Source organism: Arvicanthis niloticus, chromosome 2 (genome assembly GCF_011762505.2).
Source record: "Arvicanthis niloticus isolate mArvNil1 chromosome 2, mArvNil1.pat.X, whole genome shotgun sequence".
Lineage (NCBI taxonomy): Eukaryota > Metazoa > Chordata > Mammalia > Rodentia > Muridae > Arvicanthis > Arvicanthis niloticus.
Window position 1 is genome coordinate 122280257 of NC_047659.1, and position 17633 is coordinate 122297889.

At 50.1% G+C, this 17633-nt stretch overlaps 1 protein-coding gene across 2 annotated transcripts; it reads left to right on the top strand.

The window, feature by feature from the left end:
* Positions 1 to 265: 265 nt before the first annotated feature.
* Cox4i2 (cytochrome c oxidase subunit 4I2) lies at positions 266 to 10967 on the top strand. 2 transcript variants are annotated; one of them, XM_034495809.2, is made up of 5 exons: positions 266 to 362; positions 1322 to 1403; positions 3177 to 3341; positions 6991 to 7122; positions 10742 to 10967. In XM_034495809.2, exons 2-5 carry the CDS (start codon positions 1322 to 1324, stop codon positions 10876 to 10878), a joined length of 516 nt encoding a protein of 171 aa, XP_034351700.1. In that variant the 5' UTR covers positions 266 to 362; the 3' UTR covers positions 10879 to 10967. The 2 variants fall into 2 exon arrangements, with proteins under 2 accessions (XP_034351700.1, XP_076786102.1); XM_076929987.1 differs by lacking the exon at positions 266 to 362 and adding an exon at positions 662 to 680.
* Positions 10968 to 17633: the final 6666 nt, after the last annotated feature.

Sequence of the window (17633 nt, forward strand, 5' to 3'; positions counted from 1 at the left end):
TAGTGAGTTCCAGGCCAGCCTGGACTATAGGAAACCCTGACTCAATAAAACCAGAGAGCATTCCTGGTGGGGATGGCACCGAGAAAGGTGTAGTGTCAGGGTTCTCCTCCTGTTCCTCTGTCAGCTGGAGGTCTGCTGAGGTCCCTTCACTGGTGAGGACCCGGCGGGAAGCCACAGACCTTTCTCTTTTCCTGAGCCCCTGGGGACGTGGCCCAGCACAAGAGAACGAGGCGGGATGTTCCCACGTGGGGGTGGCGGGCGGAGGCGGGGCGTGCTCTGGTCCCCTCAGCCCGGTCTGCGGTTCTCTGCCAGTCGCTCAGCAGGGCAGCTCTGGGTAGCTCCGCCGCCTCCAGCTTGCAATTGTGAGTCCCACCTGAGGGAAGGGTCGCGGGGGTGGGGAGTTCCTGGCGGCCACCCTAAGCCTTTACCCCATCATCACACCGCCGTCTTTTGCTGAGGCTCCCCATTGACCCGTTTTAAAGTCGGGTCCCAGTCCCGAGCATCACCGCCCCGCCGCCCCCCCCCCCCCCCGCCCCAGAAGTGGGGTCTCTTTCCAGAGGATGGGCTGGCCCTTTTCCTAGAAGTAAGTGCTGCCTCTCCCACCCGCTGACCCAGTTTGGTCCTTGGACTCTAAAGTCCCTGGGATGCCAGACTCTGCGTGTCCCGAGTCCGGAGAGATGGTAAGGCGCAGCCTGCCCCCTCCTCCTGCAGCGGAGCAGGCAGAGCGCACGTAGGCAGTCAATTAAGGAGACCTTGGAACCAGGCATAGAGCATCCGCTTAGAGGTCTGGGTTAACTGCCCTGCGGGGAGGAGGCGCAGGACTTTCTTCTGGGGGCAGACAATTAGTGGAGCTTCCCAACGTGGCTGATGGGAGGCTGGCATCAGAGCGAAGGGTTTCTCGTCCTAAACTGTTCAGCTCAAACCCAGTGGCTCGACTTTCTCCCACTTCCCAAACGATGAATGGAGAACCCAAGAGGACTCCAAAGATCTAGCGCAGCGGTTATCAACCAGGGATTGAACGACTCTTTTACAGGGGTCTCCGAAGACCATTGACATACCAGATATTTACATTAGGATTCACAACAGTAGCAAAACTTACAGTTATGAGGTAGCAACTAAAATAATTTTACAGTTAGGGGTCACCACCACATGAGGGACTGTATTAAGGAGTCGCCGCAGCGTTAGGAAGGTTGAGAGCCACTGGTCTAGAGCCCCCATCAACTCCCATGCTGGTATTAAACAAATCTGGACCAGCAAATCAGAATCTGACTCTGAGGGGCAGTCAGAGAGCGCTGAACCAGACGTGTCTCCTGTCCTGCAGATGTTTTCCAGAGCTGCCCGGAGCCTGGTAATGAGGACAGGAGGACTCAGGACTCGAGGGACACACAGCCCAGGAGGTGCTGGTAAGTCTCAGATCCCAGTGCCCAGCACAAATCCAGAGATCTGACAGGGAGGCCTGTTAACTAGTTTGTGTCACTTCCTTTGATCCTGTCCTTGGGTCCTGGACCAAGTTTCTCCAGCAAATGGAGCAGCTGAGGAAGGAGAGGCAGACCCCCTTCATTTCAGGTCTCATTAGAGCTCGGCTGCCACATCTTACCTCTGAGGCCTTTGCTACAGGATGGGGACCCTGAATTCTTTCCAGACCTTGGTGTCAGGACTGGTCAGAAGAAAGAGGTCTAAAGCAGGAGAGATTTCAACCAGATAGCAGGAGGAACTGCCTGATGCTTAGGAGAATAATGTCAATAACATTTGTTGATCCATTACAACACCAGTACTTGGAAGACTGAAGGAAGAGGATCATTGTGAGTTAGAGACTAGCCTGGGCTACAGAGGGAGACTGTCTCAAAAAACCGAGAGAGAGAGAGAGAGAGAGAGAGAGAGAGAGAGAGAGAGAGAGCTCTAGCAAGACCTTCCACCTCCTAGCCTTGCTCAGGATCACCCAGTAGTCTGCAAGAAGGCTAGTTACCAAGGAAAGCCTCTGGAAGAGGCGGGAAGGAAACTGTCCTCTCTGGACTGATGATCACTGAATACTGCAATGTGCCAGGCCTTTGGTGCTTTAAAAAATTATCATTGCTTCTTTGCACCATGTATGGGGGTGATTTAAATGTATTACTGCATGCATGCAGGATATATGGGGTCCTGCTACACCATGCTTGTAGAGGTCAGAGGTCAACGTTGTGGAATTGCTCCTTCCATTTGCATAGACTTTAGGGATCAAACTCAGGTGTCAGGCCGCTGCAGCTGCCTTTACCCTGAGTCACTTGCAGGTCCCTTCCTTTCCTTTTGTTCTATTTCTTTTCTTTCCTTCTCTTTTCTCTTTCTTTCTTTCTTTCTTTCTTTCTTTCTTTCTTTCTTTCTTTCTTTCTTTCCTTGAGAAAGGCTGTCAATGTACCAGGCTGACTTGGGAACTGCTGTGTAGCTAAGGACAACCTTGGACTTCTAATCCTCCTGCCTCTGCCTCCTAAGTCCTCCCAAGTGATGAGATGACAGTCATGTTCCACCATGTTCAGATCGTCTCACACCCCCAGGCTCCCAGGCTTCCCGTATACTAGGCAAACACTCTACTAACTGAGATATATTCTTGGTCTCTCTTCCCCCAGAGGACCTTTGGATGTCTTAGCTGGGAGCCTCCACTGAGGTGTGAAACAATCTCTTTCTCACCCATACCTTCTAGATGAGGCTGCTCAGATTCAACTGTGCACAGTGACTTGCATGTTAAGTGGCAGTGCGAACCCAGCTGTCTCTAATGAAGCCCCATTAGGCACGTGTAAAGCCACGCACAGGGCACTTTATAGTTTGTGTGCCGCTTCAAATGGATCTCAGTTCCCTCTTTAAGCCCTTCCTCACGCCTAGCCTCTGCCTTACTGGACCTCCTCTCAGGCTTAGGTCTTCTTCTCAAACCCTTCCCAAACAAGGTTTGCAGCAAAGAGGAGGTGGTGACCTGCAGCCCTGGCTGTGGTCCTTGCTTGAAAGAGCAATGTGTTCATCTGTGAAACAGAGACGACCACATCCTCTGGCTCAGAGTGACATGTGGCAAATGAGCAGCAATTCACCTGAAAGCCTTAAGCTGGCCCACAGTGAACAAGGAACGTACTGCCTGCCCATAACTAAAGTCATGATTAAGGAAGGGTGACTCTGGGGAAGCCTGGACACAGCTCCTTCCCTTGTACCTGCAGCTGGCAGCCAGCGGAGGATGACTCCCTACGTTGACTGCTATGCCCAGCGCTCATATCCCATGCCGGATGAACCCTTCTGCACAGAGCTCAGTGAGGAGCAGCGGGCCCTGAAGGAGAAAGAGAAGGGCAGCTGGACCCAACTGAGCCAAGCAGAGAAGGTGGCCTGTAAGTATTGGGCTAGGGAGGCTGGCTGGCTGGAGAGAAGGGGAAGGCAGGGAGGGAGGTGAAGTTCCACTCACCCTTTTTATTCACTGAGCCTATGTCTGAAGCTAGTGACATAGTGGACATGAGGAGAGTCACCTGAACTGACCTCATGGTGTGAGACAGGATGTGTGGCTAAGGTTGGATGTGTCCCTGGGAATACAGGTCCAAAAGACAGATGGGGAATCCAAGTGACATGGAGAAAGGTGTCACAGCAGGTGACAGGTATGGAGGGGTCCTTATGACACTAAGTAGGGCACAGAGTGGCAGTTGAGGTGGTAGGGAGCCCAGAGGTAAGAGGGCTATGTGGCCCTGGGCTAACCTTGGCTATCTGCCTCATTCTAGTTGGGGTGGCAGACATCTCTTACTTCGGGAGGTACCAATGGACAGAAGCTGGCCCACTCACTCACTCACTCACTCACTGACTGGGTGTCTTACTAGGCATCCACTACAAATGCAGACCCTGGCAATCCAGTTGGAGACAAGCCAGGCTGCACCCTTGCCATGTAAGCTTAAATGCCCAGTGTTCTGCCTGACTTCTTTTCCTTCCTTCCACATCCCCCACCGCTCTCCACCTCCCTCCCCCTCTCCTTTTTGCTCCCCCTCTCCCCAACCTCCCTCTTTCTTCCTCTCCACTCTCCTTCCCTCTCTGCTCCTCCCTCCTCTCCCTCCCTCATTCCCTTCCTTCTCCCTTCTGTATCAGAAAGGGAGTACCCCTCTTTTGTTTTATTTATTTACTTATTTTTATTTGATGTATGTGAGTACACTATCACTGTCTTCAGACACACCAGAAGAGGGCATCAGACCCCATTGCAGACAGTTGTGAGCCACCGTGTGGTTGCTGGGAATTGAACTGAGGACCTCTGGAAGAGCAGTTAGTACTCTTAACCACTGAGCCATCTCTCCAGCTTACCCTCTTCCCCCCCACCCCCACCCCCGGTCTTTCCGTCTTTCCTACTTCAAATGTCACCACACTAAATATGTCCACGTACCCACCATTAACTGGCCAGCAGCTGGTCCCACAACCATAAGAAACCAAGGCTCAGGAAGATAAAGTCACTCACTCACTGTGAGCTTTACCACACAGCTTTACCACACAGCTTAGCTTAGAGATTGGTCAGGACTTGTTCCCACACAGAAGGCTCTGGGACTTTACCACAGCTACACCACACACTCTGGGAAGGCTGGTGAGCTACAGGATGGCACCAGTGCCCTCAGCAAACAGCAGCTGAGCCTGGACTTCTTGCCATGGTTTCCCCTGCTCTCACCTTCACCCACCTCCCCCCTTCTTTCTGCTGCTCTGGGTAGAGTCACTGTGGCAGCCAAACTGCCCAGCCCAAGACAGCTCTGCCCAGGAAGCCCTGCCAGCTCTCATTTTTCCTTCACACAGCCGTTTCAGAGCTATTTAAAGTACAGAGAAACATTGTTCACTTGGGGCCGACACCCTTAAAGAACTGTAAGGAGGAAGGGAAAGAGGGGTGACCAGGAATGAAGAGAGGCAGGGAAGGAAGGAAGGGGGAAAAGAAGGAACATAGGGTCAGCGTCCTTCCTGAAGTCCTCCTGAGACCAGGTCCTTGGCACACAGACATTCCTTGTCCCCTCTGTTGATTTTTCACTCTGTGACTCTTGGTCTGAGCTGAGGCACCATGCTGGGTAGTGGACCACAATAGGCCTGATCCACACATCTCCCAGTAGCCATACCAGAGCCTAGGTAGGGATCTGACTGTGACTATGTTTTGATAATTACTAGAAGGTATACAGCTTAAGCAAAATTAAAGTTTTTAAGTTGGCATGGCAATACACAGTTGTAATCCCAGCCCTGGGAATGGCTGAGGCAGGAGGATGGCAAATGCAAGGGCAGCCTGGGCTGTGTAGTGAGATTCTTTCCCAAAATAAACTAATATTTTATAGTTTTAAATATATAATGATACAAACCAGAGCCTCTTGTGTGCAACCAGCGATCTGGGTGCTGGGAACATTGGCGAACAGAGCCCTTGTTCTTCCAAAGGGTAAGCGCTACAAAGCAGATAAATTCTCAGCAGGAGGAGGAGAGGCAGGAAAGTCCTGATAACAATTTGTCACATAAAAGTTTGGTTTTGTTGTCCTGTGTTAGAAATCCACCTTCCCTTTTCAGTTAGAATGGACTCAACTCCAGCCGGGCAGTGAGTGGTAGCACACGCCTTTGGTCCCAGCACTTGGGAAGCAGAAGCAGGTGGATCTCTGAATTTGAGGCCAGCCTGGTCTATGGAGTGAGTTTCTGGATAGCCAAAGCTACACAGAGAAACTCTGTCTCTCCCCCCCCCCCCCGCCGCCCCTTCCCCCCCCCAAAAAGCAAACCAAAAGAATGGATCCAAGCCTGTCTTCCCTGTGGCCAGCCAGGTCCTGTGGGATCTGCCTCCTGCTGGGGCTCACTGCTCCTAAGGCCCCGCCCTGCCCTTGGCCTTTCCCCATCTGTAGAAGTTCTGGGACATTTAGGTTGATTTTTTGAAAAAGAGTTTGAACAAAGAGTTTCAGAATATATCTTGAATGGTCTGGAATCCAATATGTAGCCCCGGTTGACCTTGAACTCACTGAGATCTGCCTGCCTTTGCCTGGCCAGTACTGGGACCGAAGGCATGTGCCACCACCCCGTGTTGTTGTTTAATTTCAACTTGACTTTCTCTGTTCCCAAACTTGGGTTCCAAGATCTCTTAGAGGCTTTCCCAGTCTCCCTAATGGAGGCAGCTCTCCCACCCCACCCCTAATACATTTGCTGAAACATTTGGTGTCTCCCCTCTTAAGTTCCATGAGGGTAGGAAATTTTTTTAACTATTTATTTATTTATTTATTTATTTATTTATTTATTTATATGTATGTGAGTACACTGTCACTCTCTCCAAACACATCAGAAGAAGGCATTGGATCCCATTGCAGATGGTTGTGAGCCATCATGTGGTTGCTGGGAATTGAACTCAGGACCTCTTGCAGATCAGTCAGTGCTCTTAACTACTGAGCCATCTCTTCAGCCCAGGAATTTTTGATCAACTTGGTCACTGCTGTGCACAGGGCTGCCATGCTTTGTGTACAGAATGTGTTTAATAAGGATCTGATGGATGAGCTGACTATAGGGTGCGACATTTAGGAAGCAGAGACAGGGGTGAGACTCTAGCTCAAAACAAGCAAAACATAGAAGCAAACAAGAATGGACTGGGGCACTGGGGAGATGGCTCAGTCAATAAAGTGCTGCCATGCAAGTGTGAGCACATGGAGTTCAGGAAACACAAACAAACAAACAAACAAACTGGGTGGCAAGTGCTGCTCTGCAGTCTCCCAGCTGTAGGGAGGCCAAGACAGGAGAATCTCTCGGGCCAGCTGGTCTAGACGAATCGGCGAGCTTCAGGTTTAGTAAGAGACTCTTAAAATACACATAGAGAAGGATTAAGGAATTGAAGATGAGGCATGACCTCCAGCCTTCACATACATGTCCATGTGCCCACATTAGCACACACAGAGGCTGAGTGAACGGCTTATGGTGCAGGAAGTGACAGCCAAGGGTCTCAGGGGCCAATAGCTGGCTCCAGGGTCCTTGGTATGGTTACGCATGAGTCCCCTTCCACACACTGCCTGCCTCCAGTGTACCGGCTCCAGTTCCATGAAACCTTCGCAGAGATGAACCATCGCTCCAACGAATGGAAGACGGTGATGGGCTGCGTCTTCTTTTTCATCGGATTCACGGCTCTGGTGATTTGGTGGCAGCGGGTCTATGGTGAGTGGACGGGTCATATGGCTGTAGGCCGTCTCTGTCTTTTGTGTTTGTGGCCACTGGCTGAGTTCTCATGGGACCATATTTAGGACTCATCTGAAGGGTACTGAAAAGTCTCCACAGAGAGGGTGAAGAATAGAACATAGAACATGGCCACCTAGTGGGGGATGTAGGGAAGTTAGCTCTTCTGGGCATTAGTTTTCTCATCCGCAAAATGGGAACTAGCAACACCCAGCTCTCTGTGCTCTCCGGAGGATGTAATGAGAGGGCTATAGATCCAAGAGGGTATTAACTACATATTTCTTAACATATTTTCAATAATTAGAAGACATGAGTCTATTGTCTTTTTCTTTTTTTTTTTTTTTTTTTTTTTTTTGACAGGGTCTCACTATTTAGCCTTGGCTGGACTGGAACTTACTAGGTAGACCAGGCTGGCCTCAAACTCACAGAGATCCATTTGCCTTCCAAGTGTTAGGATTAAAGGTGACCGCAGTTTACTATGCAGCCCAGGCTGACCTCAGACTTGGGAGTCCCCTTTCTGAGAGTAGGGTTAGGTATACATTCCTGCTAGGTTTAATTCTTCTCTCACAGGAAAAGGCCAGTGAGGCAATCCAGGCAGGAGGGCAGCTCCACAGAGCCTCTGCTTCATCACACTTAACAGGAAGGGAAGCTTGCCTTTGATGTATAAGATGGGGTTTCCATGACTAGCCACTTTTGCTCGTGTCCTGTTGCCTACAGATGATCACATGTCCTTGCTTAGCTACAAGGAAAGCTAGGAAATGTGGGAAGTGTCCCTTTTCTGGGAATCCACACCCCCGCCCCCATGCAAGGTCTTTGGGTGGTAGTGGTGGTACATGCCTTTAATCCCAGCACTCAGGAGGCAGATCTCTGAATTGGAGGCCAGCCTGGTCCTATAGAGTGAGTTCCAGGACAGCCAGGGCTACACAGAGAAATGGTATCTTGAAAACCCAACCAACCAACCAAATAAGTAAGGTCTTATTCTTTACCCCAATGTCTTAGTGTTCTATTGCTGGGAAGAGACAACATGACCATGGCAACTCTAATAAAAGAAAGCATTTAACTGAGGCTCGTTTACAGCTTCAGAGGTTTAGTCCACTGTCATGGTGGCATGCAGACAGACATGGTGCTGGAGAAGTAGCTGAGGGTTCTACATCCAGATCAGCACGAAGCAGGGAAGGAGGGTGACATTGGGCCTAGTTTGGGCTTCTGAAATCTCAGAGCCCACCCCTGGTGGCACACCTCCTCCAAGGCCATGCCTCTCAATGCTTTTCAAATAGTGGCAACTCCCTAATAACCAAATATTCAAATCTGGGAGCCTATGGGAGCTATTCTTGTTGAAAGCACCACACCCAGGCTGGTGTGAAGCCCACCGAGTCGCCTTAGGTTGGCTTCAGATCCTCAGCAATCATCCTTCTGCTGTAAAATTTCAAGTGCTGAGAACACTAAGAGTCATCACAGTTGGTTCTGTTCGTCTGCTTTTGGAGGTGGGTCATTTCTTTCTTTTAAAATTGTATTTAGTATGGAGGTCAGAGGACAGCTTTTGGGTGTCAGAGTCAGGCCTGATGGCAAGCACATTCACCCGTTAAGCCATTAGCCAGTCCTTTGGGTATTTACTTGTTTTAAGCAGGGTCTCATTATGTACTCCTGGCTGCCTTGGATCTCTCTCTGTAGACCAGGCTGACCTTGAATTGACAGAGACCTGCCTGCCTCTCCCTCTGCCTCCCAAATACTGGGAGTGGCCTGCTGTGATTTTTGTAGGAACTTGATGGGGTTCCTGTTTTGCACAGACATGGGGACATCTTTGGGAAATGGTCTAGCTCAGGGTTTGCTGTGTCTCTGGGGCCCTTCTTGTCCACCGCTGGATACAGAGTATCAGTGATGAGGTTGGGAGATGGCCCAGTCAGTAAAGACTCTTACCAAGTAAGCATGAGGACCTGAGTTCCCATCCCATCCCAGCATCCACACAAAAAGCCAAGATGTCAGGCCAAAAAGAGGGCTCAGCAGTTAAGAACACTGGCTACTCTTCTAGAAGACCTGAGTTCTTTCCTAGTACCAAAACAAGAACTCACAACAGTTTGTAAGTCCAATTCCAGGGGATCTGACATCCTCTTCCTGTCTCCTCAGGCACCAGGCACACACATGGTGAACAGACACACACTCAGGCAGAACACCGAGTGTATAATTGTATAATATATGAGTTTAAAAGATAAATTATATTATAAATATATAATAAATAATTATATGTTATATATAATTATTGTAATTATCATTATTATTATTTTTGAAGCTGGGCCGTGGTGGAGCACATCTGTAATTCCAGCACTGGGAAGGTAGAGGCAGCAGGATCCCTGCAGCCAGCCTAGCTGACCAGTGAGCCCTGGGGACAGTGAAGAATTCTGTCTGGTGGGACTGGGTAAAGGAAGGTGTGTGCCATCATGTCTACAATTTGAGTTCAGTTTCCAAGAGCCACGTGCTGGAAGGAGACAACGACTTCCTCTGACCTCCACATATGCTTTGTAGCTCATGCAAGCTCACACTGTGCACCCTCTGATGAGTAAATGAATGGAGGAGAAAATTAAGTATCCAGGATAGAGCCTAGGCTAGGAGGGTCACCCTAGGGAGCAGTGTATATAGGTTGGGAGCTCTAGCCCCTGGGCCTTCTCTAGTCCATAGGTAAGGGTCTCTCAAGTCCTTCTCTGAGGGTCTAGCCTTTGGGTAAAATGCTGTTCTCTCCTGGTATTTATCATTACTATGTAGCCCAGGCTGTCCTTAATCTGTCTAGCCTGCCTCAGCTTTCCAAGTGCTGGGATGACAGGCCTGCACCTCTGCCTGGCTGCTCCCTTAGTTGTTTTGTTTTGTTGTTTTGTTTTCCCGCTCCTGCCTCTCCTTTAGTTTGTAAAGTGAACAGCGGGGACCTACCTTCTACTCCCCAGGATCTCCTGCAGGATACAGGATATGGAAGGAGCTCCCTTGCCTTTCCTGTCTAGGGAGAGGCTATAGCCAGGGCTTCCTATCTGTACAGTCAGAGACCCTCACGACTGCTCACACTCCATCCCCACAGCACTCCAGACAGAACCTACTCCTGCTGCTGAGGAAGCAGAGCCTAGAGAGGTGAAGTAACTTGTTCAAGGCCACACAGTGCAGAAGTGGTGGGATTGGGAGTGACCAGGCAGTCCTCAAATCAATCTGCCATTGGTCATGGAGATAAACGAGGAAACAGACTCCCTGTGGGGAAGGAGCTTGCAATAGGTCTAAGGCAAAGCCCGGGTCCTGGACCTTTCTTTTCAAGAGAGTCTGGAGAGCCTGCTGGTATATACCATTCATCCCAGCACTGGGGAGGCAGATGCAAGTGGATCTCCATGAGTTCAAAGCCACCCTAGTCTACATAGTGAGTTTCAGGACAGCTAGAGCCACATGGTAAAATCATGTTTCACAAAGAGAGACAGAGACAGACAGAAGCAGAGGGGTGGGGGGCAGCCTGGAGATAGCAAGAACACCCTAGGTGCAGGGAACCCTGACTGTGTGGCTGTAGACCAGGCTCAGAGACGGAGCGGCCCTGGGGACCTGGGCTGCCACCGTCTCACCCTTGCCCTCTCTGCAGTGTTCCCTAAGAAGGTTGTCACCCTGACAGAAGAACGGAAAGCCCAGCAGCTCCAGCGCCTCCTCGACATGAAGAGCAACCCCATACAGGGCCTGGCTGCCCACTGGGATTATGAGAAGAAAGAGTGGAAAAAGTGACCAACATCACAGTCTGCCGCCTGCCCCCTGCAAACCACTTCTGCAGTCCAGGAGACCCTTTCTTCCCCTCCCCTCCCCTCCCCTCCCCTCCCCTCCCCTCCCCTCCCCTCCCCTCCCCTCCCCTCCCCTCCCCTCCCCTCCCCTCCTCCCTTCCTCCCTTCCTCCCTTCCCCTCACTCTTCCTCCTGTCCTGTCTCCTCAGCTCCCTTCTGCTCCAATAAAAGCAGCCTGCGTTCTTCTTCCTGCAGAGTCCCCTTTGGACTATATCTATTATCTAAATGTAACCGTTGAGATGGGGGTGGAGGCAGGAACAAGTCATGGAGGGTTTCCTAGAGAAGTGGGTTGGGGCTGGGCATTAGGCAGGATGAAGTGGGGGAAGGCAGGATGGAGAAGGCATTCAAGGGCAGTAGCAAAGACAAAACACCCTTCTTCAATTAACAAATCTTTAACGAGCACCACGGTATACCCAGCAAGATTCCAGGCCCTGGGGATGCTGCAGTATATGTGACCAAGTCCTTGGCTTCACAGAGGAGACCTTTCTTCTGTGGAGGCCAATACAGTGAATAATAATGGAGTGAAATATTGTGTTGTGGGAGACAAGTGCCACAAAGCAGGCTAAGGAGTCTGGGAAGCAGGTGAAGAGTCTCTTAAGGGAAGTGGCTCTTCTGAAGAGGGTAGAGTGGAATCAGGGAACAGGCCTTGGGTGGAGGATGGAGGCTGTGCAGCTTGTAGAACCCCTCCCCCCCTTTTTTTTTTTTTTTTTTTTTTTTTGGTTTTCCAAGATAGGGTTTCTCTGTGTAGCCCTGGCTGTCCTGGAATTCACTCTGTAGACCAGGCTGGCCTCAAACTCAGAAATTCGCCTGCCTCTGCTTCCCAAGTGCTGGGATTAAAGGTGTGTGCCACCACTGCCCGGCAAAGTAAATTTATGGCTGCTTGGAGATGCCAGGGATTGAACTCGGGACCTCACACATGCAAAGCGCATGCTCTACCACTGAGCTACATTCCCCCAGCCAGAACCTCTCTTACTTGTGTGTGAGACCTGGAGTACACACACACACACACACACACACACACATGCATGCACGCAGATGCCTTGAGGTGGGATCTGATTTGCCAGTCTGAACTTAAAGGAGGCCACAATGACTGAAGGAGGTTCCGGATCAGATGGAGAAGAAAGGACGTGTGTTGGAAAATAGCTGGTCCTGAGCGGAGGAGCAGGAGGAGCAGGGTACACGGAGCCCCACTAGATTGTGTTCTAAGCATGATGGAGGAGCGTCGGTGTTTAGGGCCTCCGAGGAACAGATGTCAAGAAGGAATTAGTCATGTGAAGAGATTTGAGAGCAATGATTGTGTGGGATGGAGGGGGAGGGAATGAGAGTCCCTTAGTCTGACACCTGGGGTGGGTGGAGACTAGGAGCACTGGAGGTGGAGCATCCTGAAACCTGAATTCAATCCAGAGTTACTACATTGTGGTTAAAATGGGCTGATTGGGCAGGGATATGACCCAGAAATGGAGTGTTTGCCGAGCATGTACAAGACCCCGGGTTCAACTTCCAGTATTTCCCCCAAAAGAAACCAAACCAACCAAACAGAAAACTACCCGGGTCTGGTTAATACAGAAAAAGATCAAGCTTACATGGCAAGGTAACAAGGACACAAAGGGAACTTTAAAGTTCCCTAGAGGAAGCAGGGTGCTCCTCTATTGCTGGGCTCTAGGTTTCTTAGAATGGATGTGGAGAAGTTGCGTGGGTGCTCGGCCACAGCTGTTCCATAGTTACTGGGCGTCAGGACAACCGCAGCTGCAGGGACTGAGGCTGGTGGAACGAGGACATCTGTTGATGTGAGGTTCAACGTGGGGGGCCTCTACCCCGGGGAGAGCTGCAGGGGGGCTCCGAAGGCGCTGACAGCTACTCAGCGCTGTGGCTGGGGTGGTGATCTCTAGATGGACACACACGGGCAAGGAACTTTCTGCCCACCGTGCTCTCTGGCGCCCTCTACCGGCAAAGCTCGACATCATCATTCCCTGAGTGCAGGCCAGACGTTGAACTATAGGAGGCCCACCAGTACTGAGGAAAGTACCCAGTTTCTTTCTCTCTCTCTCTCTCTCTCTCTCTCTCTCTCTCTCTCTCTCTCTCTCTCTCTCTCTCTCTCTCTCTCTCTCTCGTTTGTTTTTCCGTTGGTTCATTTGTTTAGTATTTGTTCATTAGTTCGTTTGAGATACGGGTTCCCTATGTGGCTCTGGCTGTCCTTGAACTCATTGTAAACTTTCTGCTCTGGCTATCTAATGCTAGGGGTTAAAGGTATGGGTATCTCTTTCTCTTCTTTCTCTCCCCTCTCTTTTTCTCCCTCCCTCCCGCTCCCAGTCTATTTTGGTAGGGTCTATTTATCTAGGCCTCAAACTTGTGAACCTCCTTCCGAGCATGGGTGTGAACTTAAAGCTGAGAGGCAGCAGAGTGCTGGTTGGTATATGGCATCAATAGACATACTGGGGAGACGAGTGGGTGCCCTGGAGAACACAGTGCCCCAGTGCCCACAGAAGAGCCCTGCCTGTAATGCCATTTGCCTTGGCCAAGATCGACCCACTCCTGGCAACTCGGTTTGTATTTGTTTGGTTTGGTTTTGGTTTTCTTCTTCTTTCTTCTTTCTTTCTTGTTCTGCTTTGTCGTGTAACCTTGGCTGGTCAGTAGCTTGTCACGTAGAGCAGGTTGGCCTTGAACACACAGGATCCTCCTGCCTTGGCTTCCCAAGTGCTAAGATTAAAGGCATGTGCCACCTTGTCAATCCCAGACAGAATCATAGGAAGCTCTAGCCTGGTTAGTCTTAAACTCACTGTAATAGCTGAGGATGGTCTTGAACTTCAGAGCCTTCTGCTTCCACCTCCCAAGGGCTGGGATCACAGACGTGCTCTACCACTCCTGGGATTTGGACAAGCTTTCTGAAGACATCTAAGGGGTGTACCTAAACACACCCCAAAATGTTAGAGGAAGAATTTAGGGAAACAGTAACAGCCACGATATTCATTCAACCAACAAATTTGCATACCAACCATGTCTCGGGCTCTGGGGCACGGCGAGTGAGGTATCCTACTAGGGTCATTAATTCTGCTACTGTGAATCTGAAAGTCTGGACCAGGAAAAGCAACATCAGTCAGATGGCCAGTCTAGTAAATCAGAGTACAGACAAGTAAAGAAGCCAAGTGGTATTTGGATGGCTAATAAGGGGCTTGGCGGGGAGGGCTTCCCGGAGAAAGTATCCTCCAACGTGAAAGATGACCAGATAGATGTAAGCTCCGTGAAAGAGGCTAGGTAGAGAGTCATGTGCAAAAGCCCCCTGGTGGTGAGGTCTATAACATGTTTGGGAGAGAGGCAGCCAGCAAGAAAGGCAGGATTGGACAGTCCCCTGGAGCCCTACAGGTTCTGCTGCTTTTACCGAGGAGGCAGTGTGTAGGAATGCATGGGAGGAGCCGTCTGAGGAGGTGTCAGGAGCACAGCCCAGCAGCTCTCTAGGTGCCACGCTCTGGTATGAGTCCCATTTTCCACTCACTGCCTTTGGGCCCATCCATGTGGGAATAGAGAGGATGGTTGGACTGGTCCCACCCTCCAGAACTGCCGTCTTATTGGGTAGAGCCCACAGGTGGGAGTAATGAGGTAGAAATTCTAGAAATGTTCTGTTGCAACTGGCATGGTGGTGTCTGGCTGTGATCTGAGCATTTGGGAGGCTGATGCAGGAGGGCTGCAAATTCCCAGGTCAGCCTTGGCTTCATAGTGAGCCCCCATCTCAAGTAAACAAAGAAGGAAGAGAGAGAGAGAGAGAGAGCTGGCCTGGTGATATGGCATATTTCAGCCCAGATTTGACTCTGCTTCTCCAGCAGTGCGGTTTAGACGTAGCTGAACAGGTTAAACGCACAGGCAGAACTGGTTTGTTTAGTGAATTACTGGACAGTAGAGAAAATGTGGTTCAGGGGAACTGAAAGCAGTACTTCAGTCTCTCCCCGCAACAGGGTGGTGCAGCTCAGTGGAGGATACTGGATTAGAACTTCACTGCCACCACCACCTCATGAGAGAGAGAGAGAGAGAGAGAGAGAGAGAGAGAGAGAGAGAGAGAGAGAGAGAAAGGCTTATGCTGCAGACAACCAACATCCACTTTTTCCTGTGGATGCCAAGGCTCTCTCTGAGGCCATAGTTATTGGTCACTGCATTGGTTTTTGGGGGCAGCCATGATAATCCACAGGCTTGGTTTAAACAATGAAAGTTTACATTCTCGCTGTTCTCAAAGCCAGAAGCTGGGGATTATGGAGTCTGTAAGGCTGGTCTCTCCAGGCCTGTCTCCATGGCTTGCATGTGGTCGTGCTTGTGGTCCTGTGTGCCTAAGCTACTCTGGTGTCCCTGTGAGTCCGGGCCTCCAGTTCCCACCGCAACACCAGGCAGATGAGATAGATGGGAGTGTAGCCCTTGGGGCTTCCTGCCATCATTCCACTTGAACCTAGGGTTCAGACTGGCCTTGGAGTTACCATCCTCCTGCCTCAGCCATCTGAGTGCTGAGACTACAAGCATGTACCACCGTGCTCAGTTATTCAGGTACTTGGGAATCTCTCTTTTCTTATGATTTTACATATGTGCATGTTTACATGTCTGTTACATATGAGTGTGAGGCCTGAAGAGGCCTGAGGAGGGCATTGGCTCTGCAGGAGCTGGGGTTATAGATACTGTGAGCTTCTTGATGTAGGTGCTGGGAGCCAAAGTCTGGTCCCTGGCAGAGCAGCACTGCCATCTCTCTCACCTAAGGAGAGCCTGTTTGTGGCTTTGCTTGTTTGTTTTGGTTTTGTCGTTGTTGAGACAGGTCTCTTGGAGGCTAACTTGAAACCTGGAACTCACTGTGTAGCTGAGGATGACCTCCTGCCACTACCTCCCAAGTACTGGAATTACAGGTCAACACTGTCTCATCAGCACATGAGCTGCTGGAGTTGGAGCCTAGGATACCGTGTGTGCGTGCGTGCATTCCTGCGTGCGTTGCGTGTGAGGCAAGTACTCCAACAAGCAGCCACACCTACCTTTCCTTATCTACAAATGCAGTCACATTCTGAGGGCTGAGAGCTAGGAGTTGAAGATGTGGATTTAAGGACTATGATTCAACCCTTAGCTGGGCTCAGGTTTATTCCATGTGGGCAAGGGGGCATCTACTCATAAAAGAGGAGTGAGTAGGGACACTACTCAGAATTTTGTGGAAACACTGTAGAACTTGATTTGCCTCCTTTTTTTTTTAAAAAAAAAACTATTTATTTTTTATTTATATGAGTACACTGTAGCTGTCTCAGACACACACTAGAAGAGGGCATCAGATCCCATTACAGATGGTTGAAAGCCATCATGTGATTGCTGGGAATTGAACTCAGGACCTCTGGAAGAGCAGTCAGTGCTCTTCACCACTGAGCCATCTCTCCAGCCTGTTTGCTTCCTTTTTTTAAAGTTTATTTTTATGCGCATTGGTATTTTAACAGCATATATGTCTGTGTGAGAGTGTTGGACTCCATGGATAAGGAGTTACAGACAGCTGTGAGCTGCCATGTGGGTGCTGGGAATTGAACCTGGGTCCTTTGGAAGAGCAGCCAGTGTTCTTAACCCCTGAGCCGTCTCTCCAGCCCCTTTTTAGGGTTTTCGAGACAGGGTTTCTCTGTGTAGCCCTGGCTGTCCTGGAACTTGTTCTTTAGACCAGGCTGGCCTTGAACTCACAGAGACTCACCTGCCTCTGCTTCCCAAGTGCTGGCTTTAGAAAGTGAGTACCGTGTTTGCTGCTTTTTTGAGACAGGGTCTCGATATGCAGATTCCAGTCGCCAGCAAACCAGCCCTGAAAACAGTAGGATCTGTGGCGTGCAAACAGTAGACATAAGCCGAGGCTCACTCACGAGTACGGCAGGTAAAGCTACGGCGATGCTTCTTTTTGTATTGTTTATTTACTTATTTTATGTAATGCTGAAGGTAGAAGGCAGGGCCTTGTATACGCCACCCCTTGCCCCTGCCCCCAGCCGGCAAACCGGCTCTACTGGGAGCAGAAGGGATTCTATTCGCAGAGATGCCCTCCATGGAGGTAGCAGGATGCTTTGGCTTGACCTCTAGGATTACGCAAAAATGGGATAATTGTCCAACAGTGCCCGACATAATTTCTAAAGAGGATGTTGTTCTTGCAATCAAGAATTCTGGCCTCGGCCGGGCGGTGGTGGCACACACCTTTAATCCCAGCACTTGGGTGGCAGAGGCAGGCGGATTTCTGAGTTCAAGGCCAGCCTGGTCTACAGAGTGAGTTTCAGGACAGCCAGGGCTACACAGAGAAACCCTGTCTCGAAAAAAAAAAAAAAAAAAAAAAAAAAAAAGAATTCTGGCCTCGGAGATGGAGACATGGCTCAGCAGTTAAGAGCAATGGCTGCTTTTCTAGAAAACCTGGGTTCGATTCCAAGCACCTATGTTACAGCTCACAACCATCTTAAACTCTAGTCCCGGGAGAACTGATGCCCTCTTCAGGCCTCTACAGGCACTAGGGACACACACAGTGTACAGGCACATTCGGGAAATACACCTATATATACAAAATAATAATAAAAACAAAAGAATTCTGGCCTTTTTCTTGTTAGACTAACAGGTGGTGACTTAACTCAGGAACTGTCCAGCCCCTTCTGTGGCTGAAGTTATGAATCGCAGGGTTTGGTCTGAACCTTGTGATAAGGCTGAGGAACTAACTGTAGTTGCTTAGATGCCAAGAAAG

What these genes read in the sequence shown, in the direction of transcription:
- Cox4i2 (XM_076929987.1), top strand. An exon ending in ACACAGCCCAGGAGGTGCTG is followed by an intron (nt 1,404 to 3,176) that starts GTAAGTCTCAGA and finishes TTGTACCTGCAG; the next exon opens with CTGGCAGCCAGCGGAGGATG. An exon ending in CCAAGCAGAGAAGGTGGCCT is followed by an intron (nt 3,342 to 6,990) that starts GTAAGTATTGGG and finishes GCCTGCCTCCAG; the next exon opens with TGTACCGGCTCCAGTTCCAT.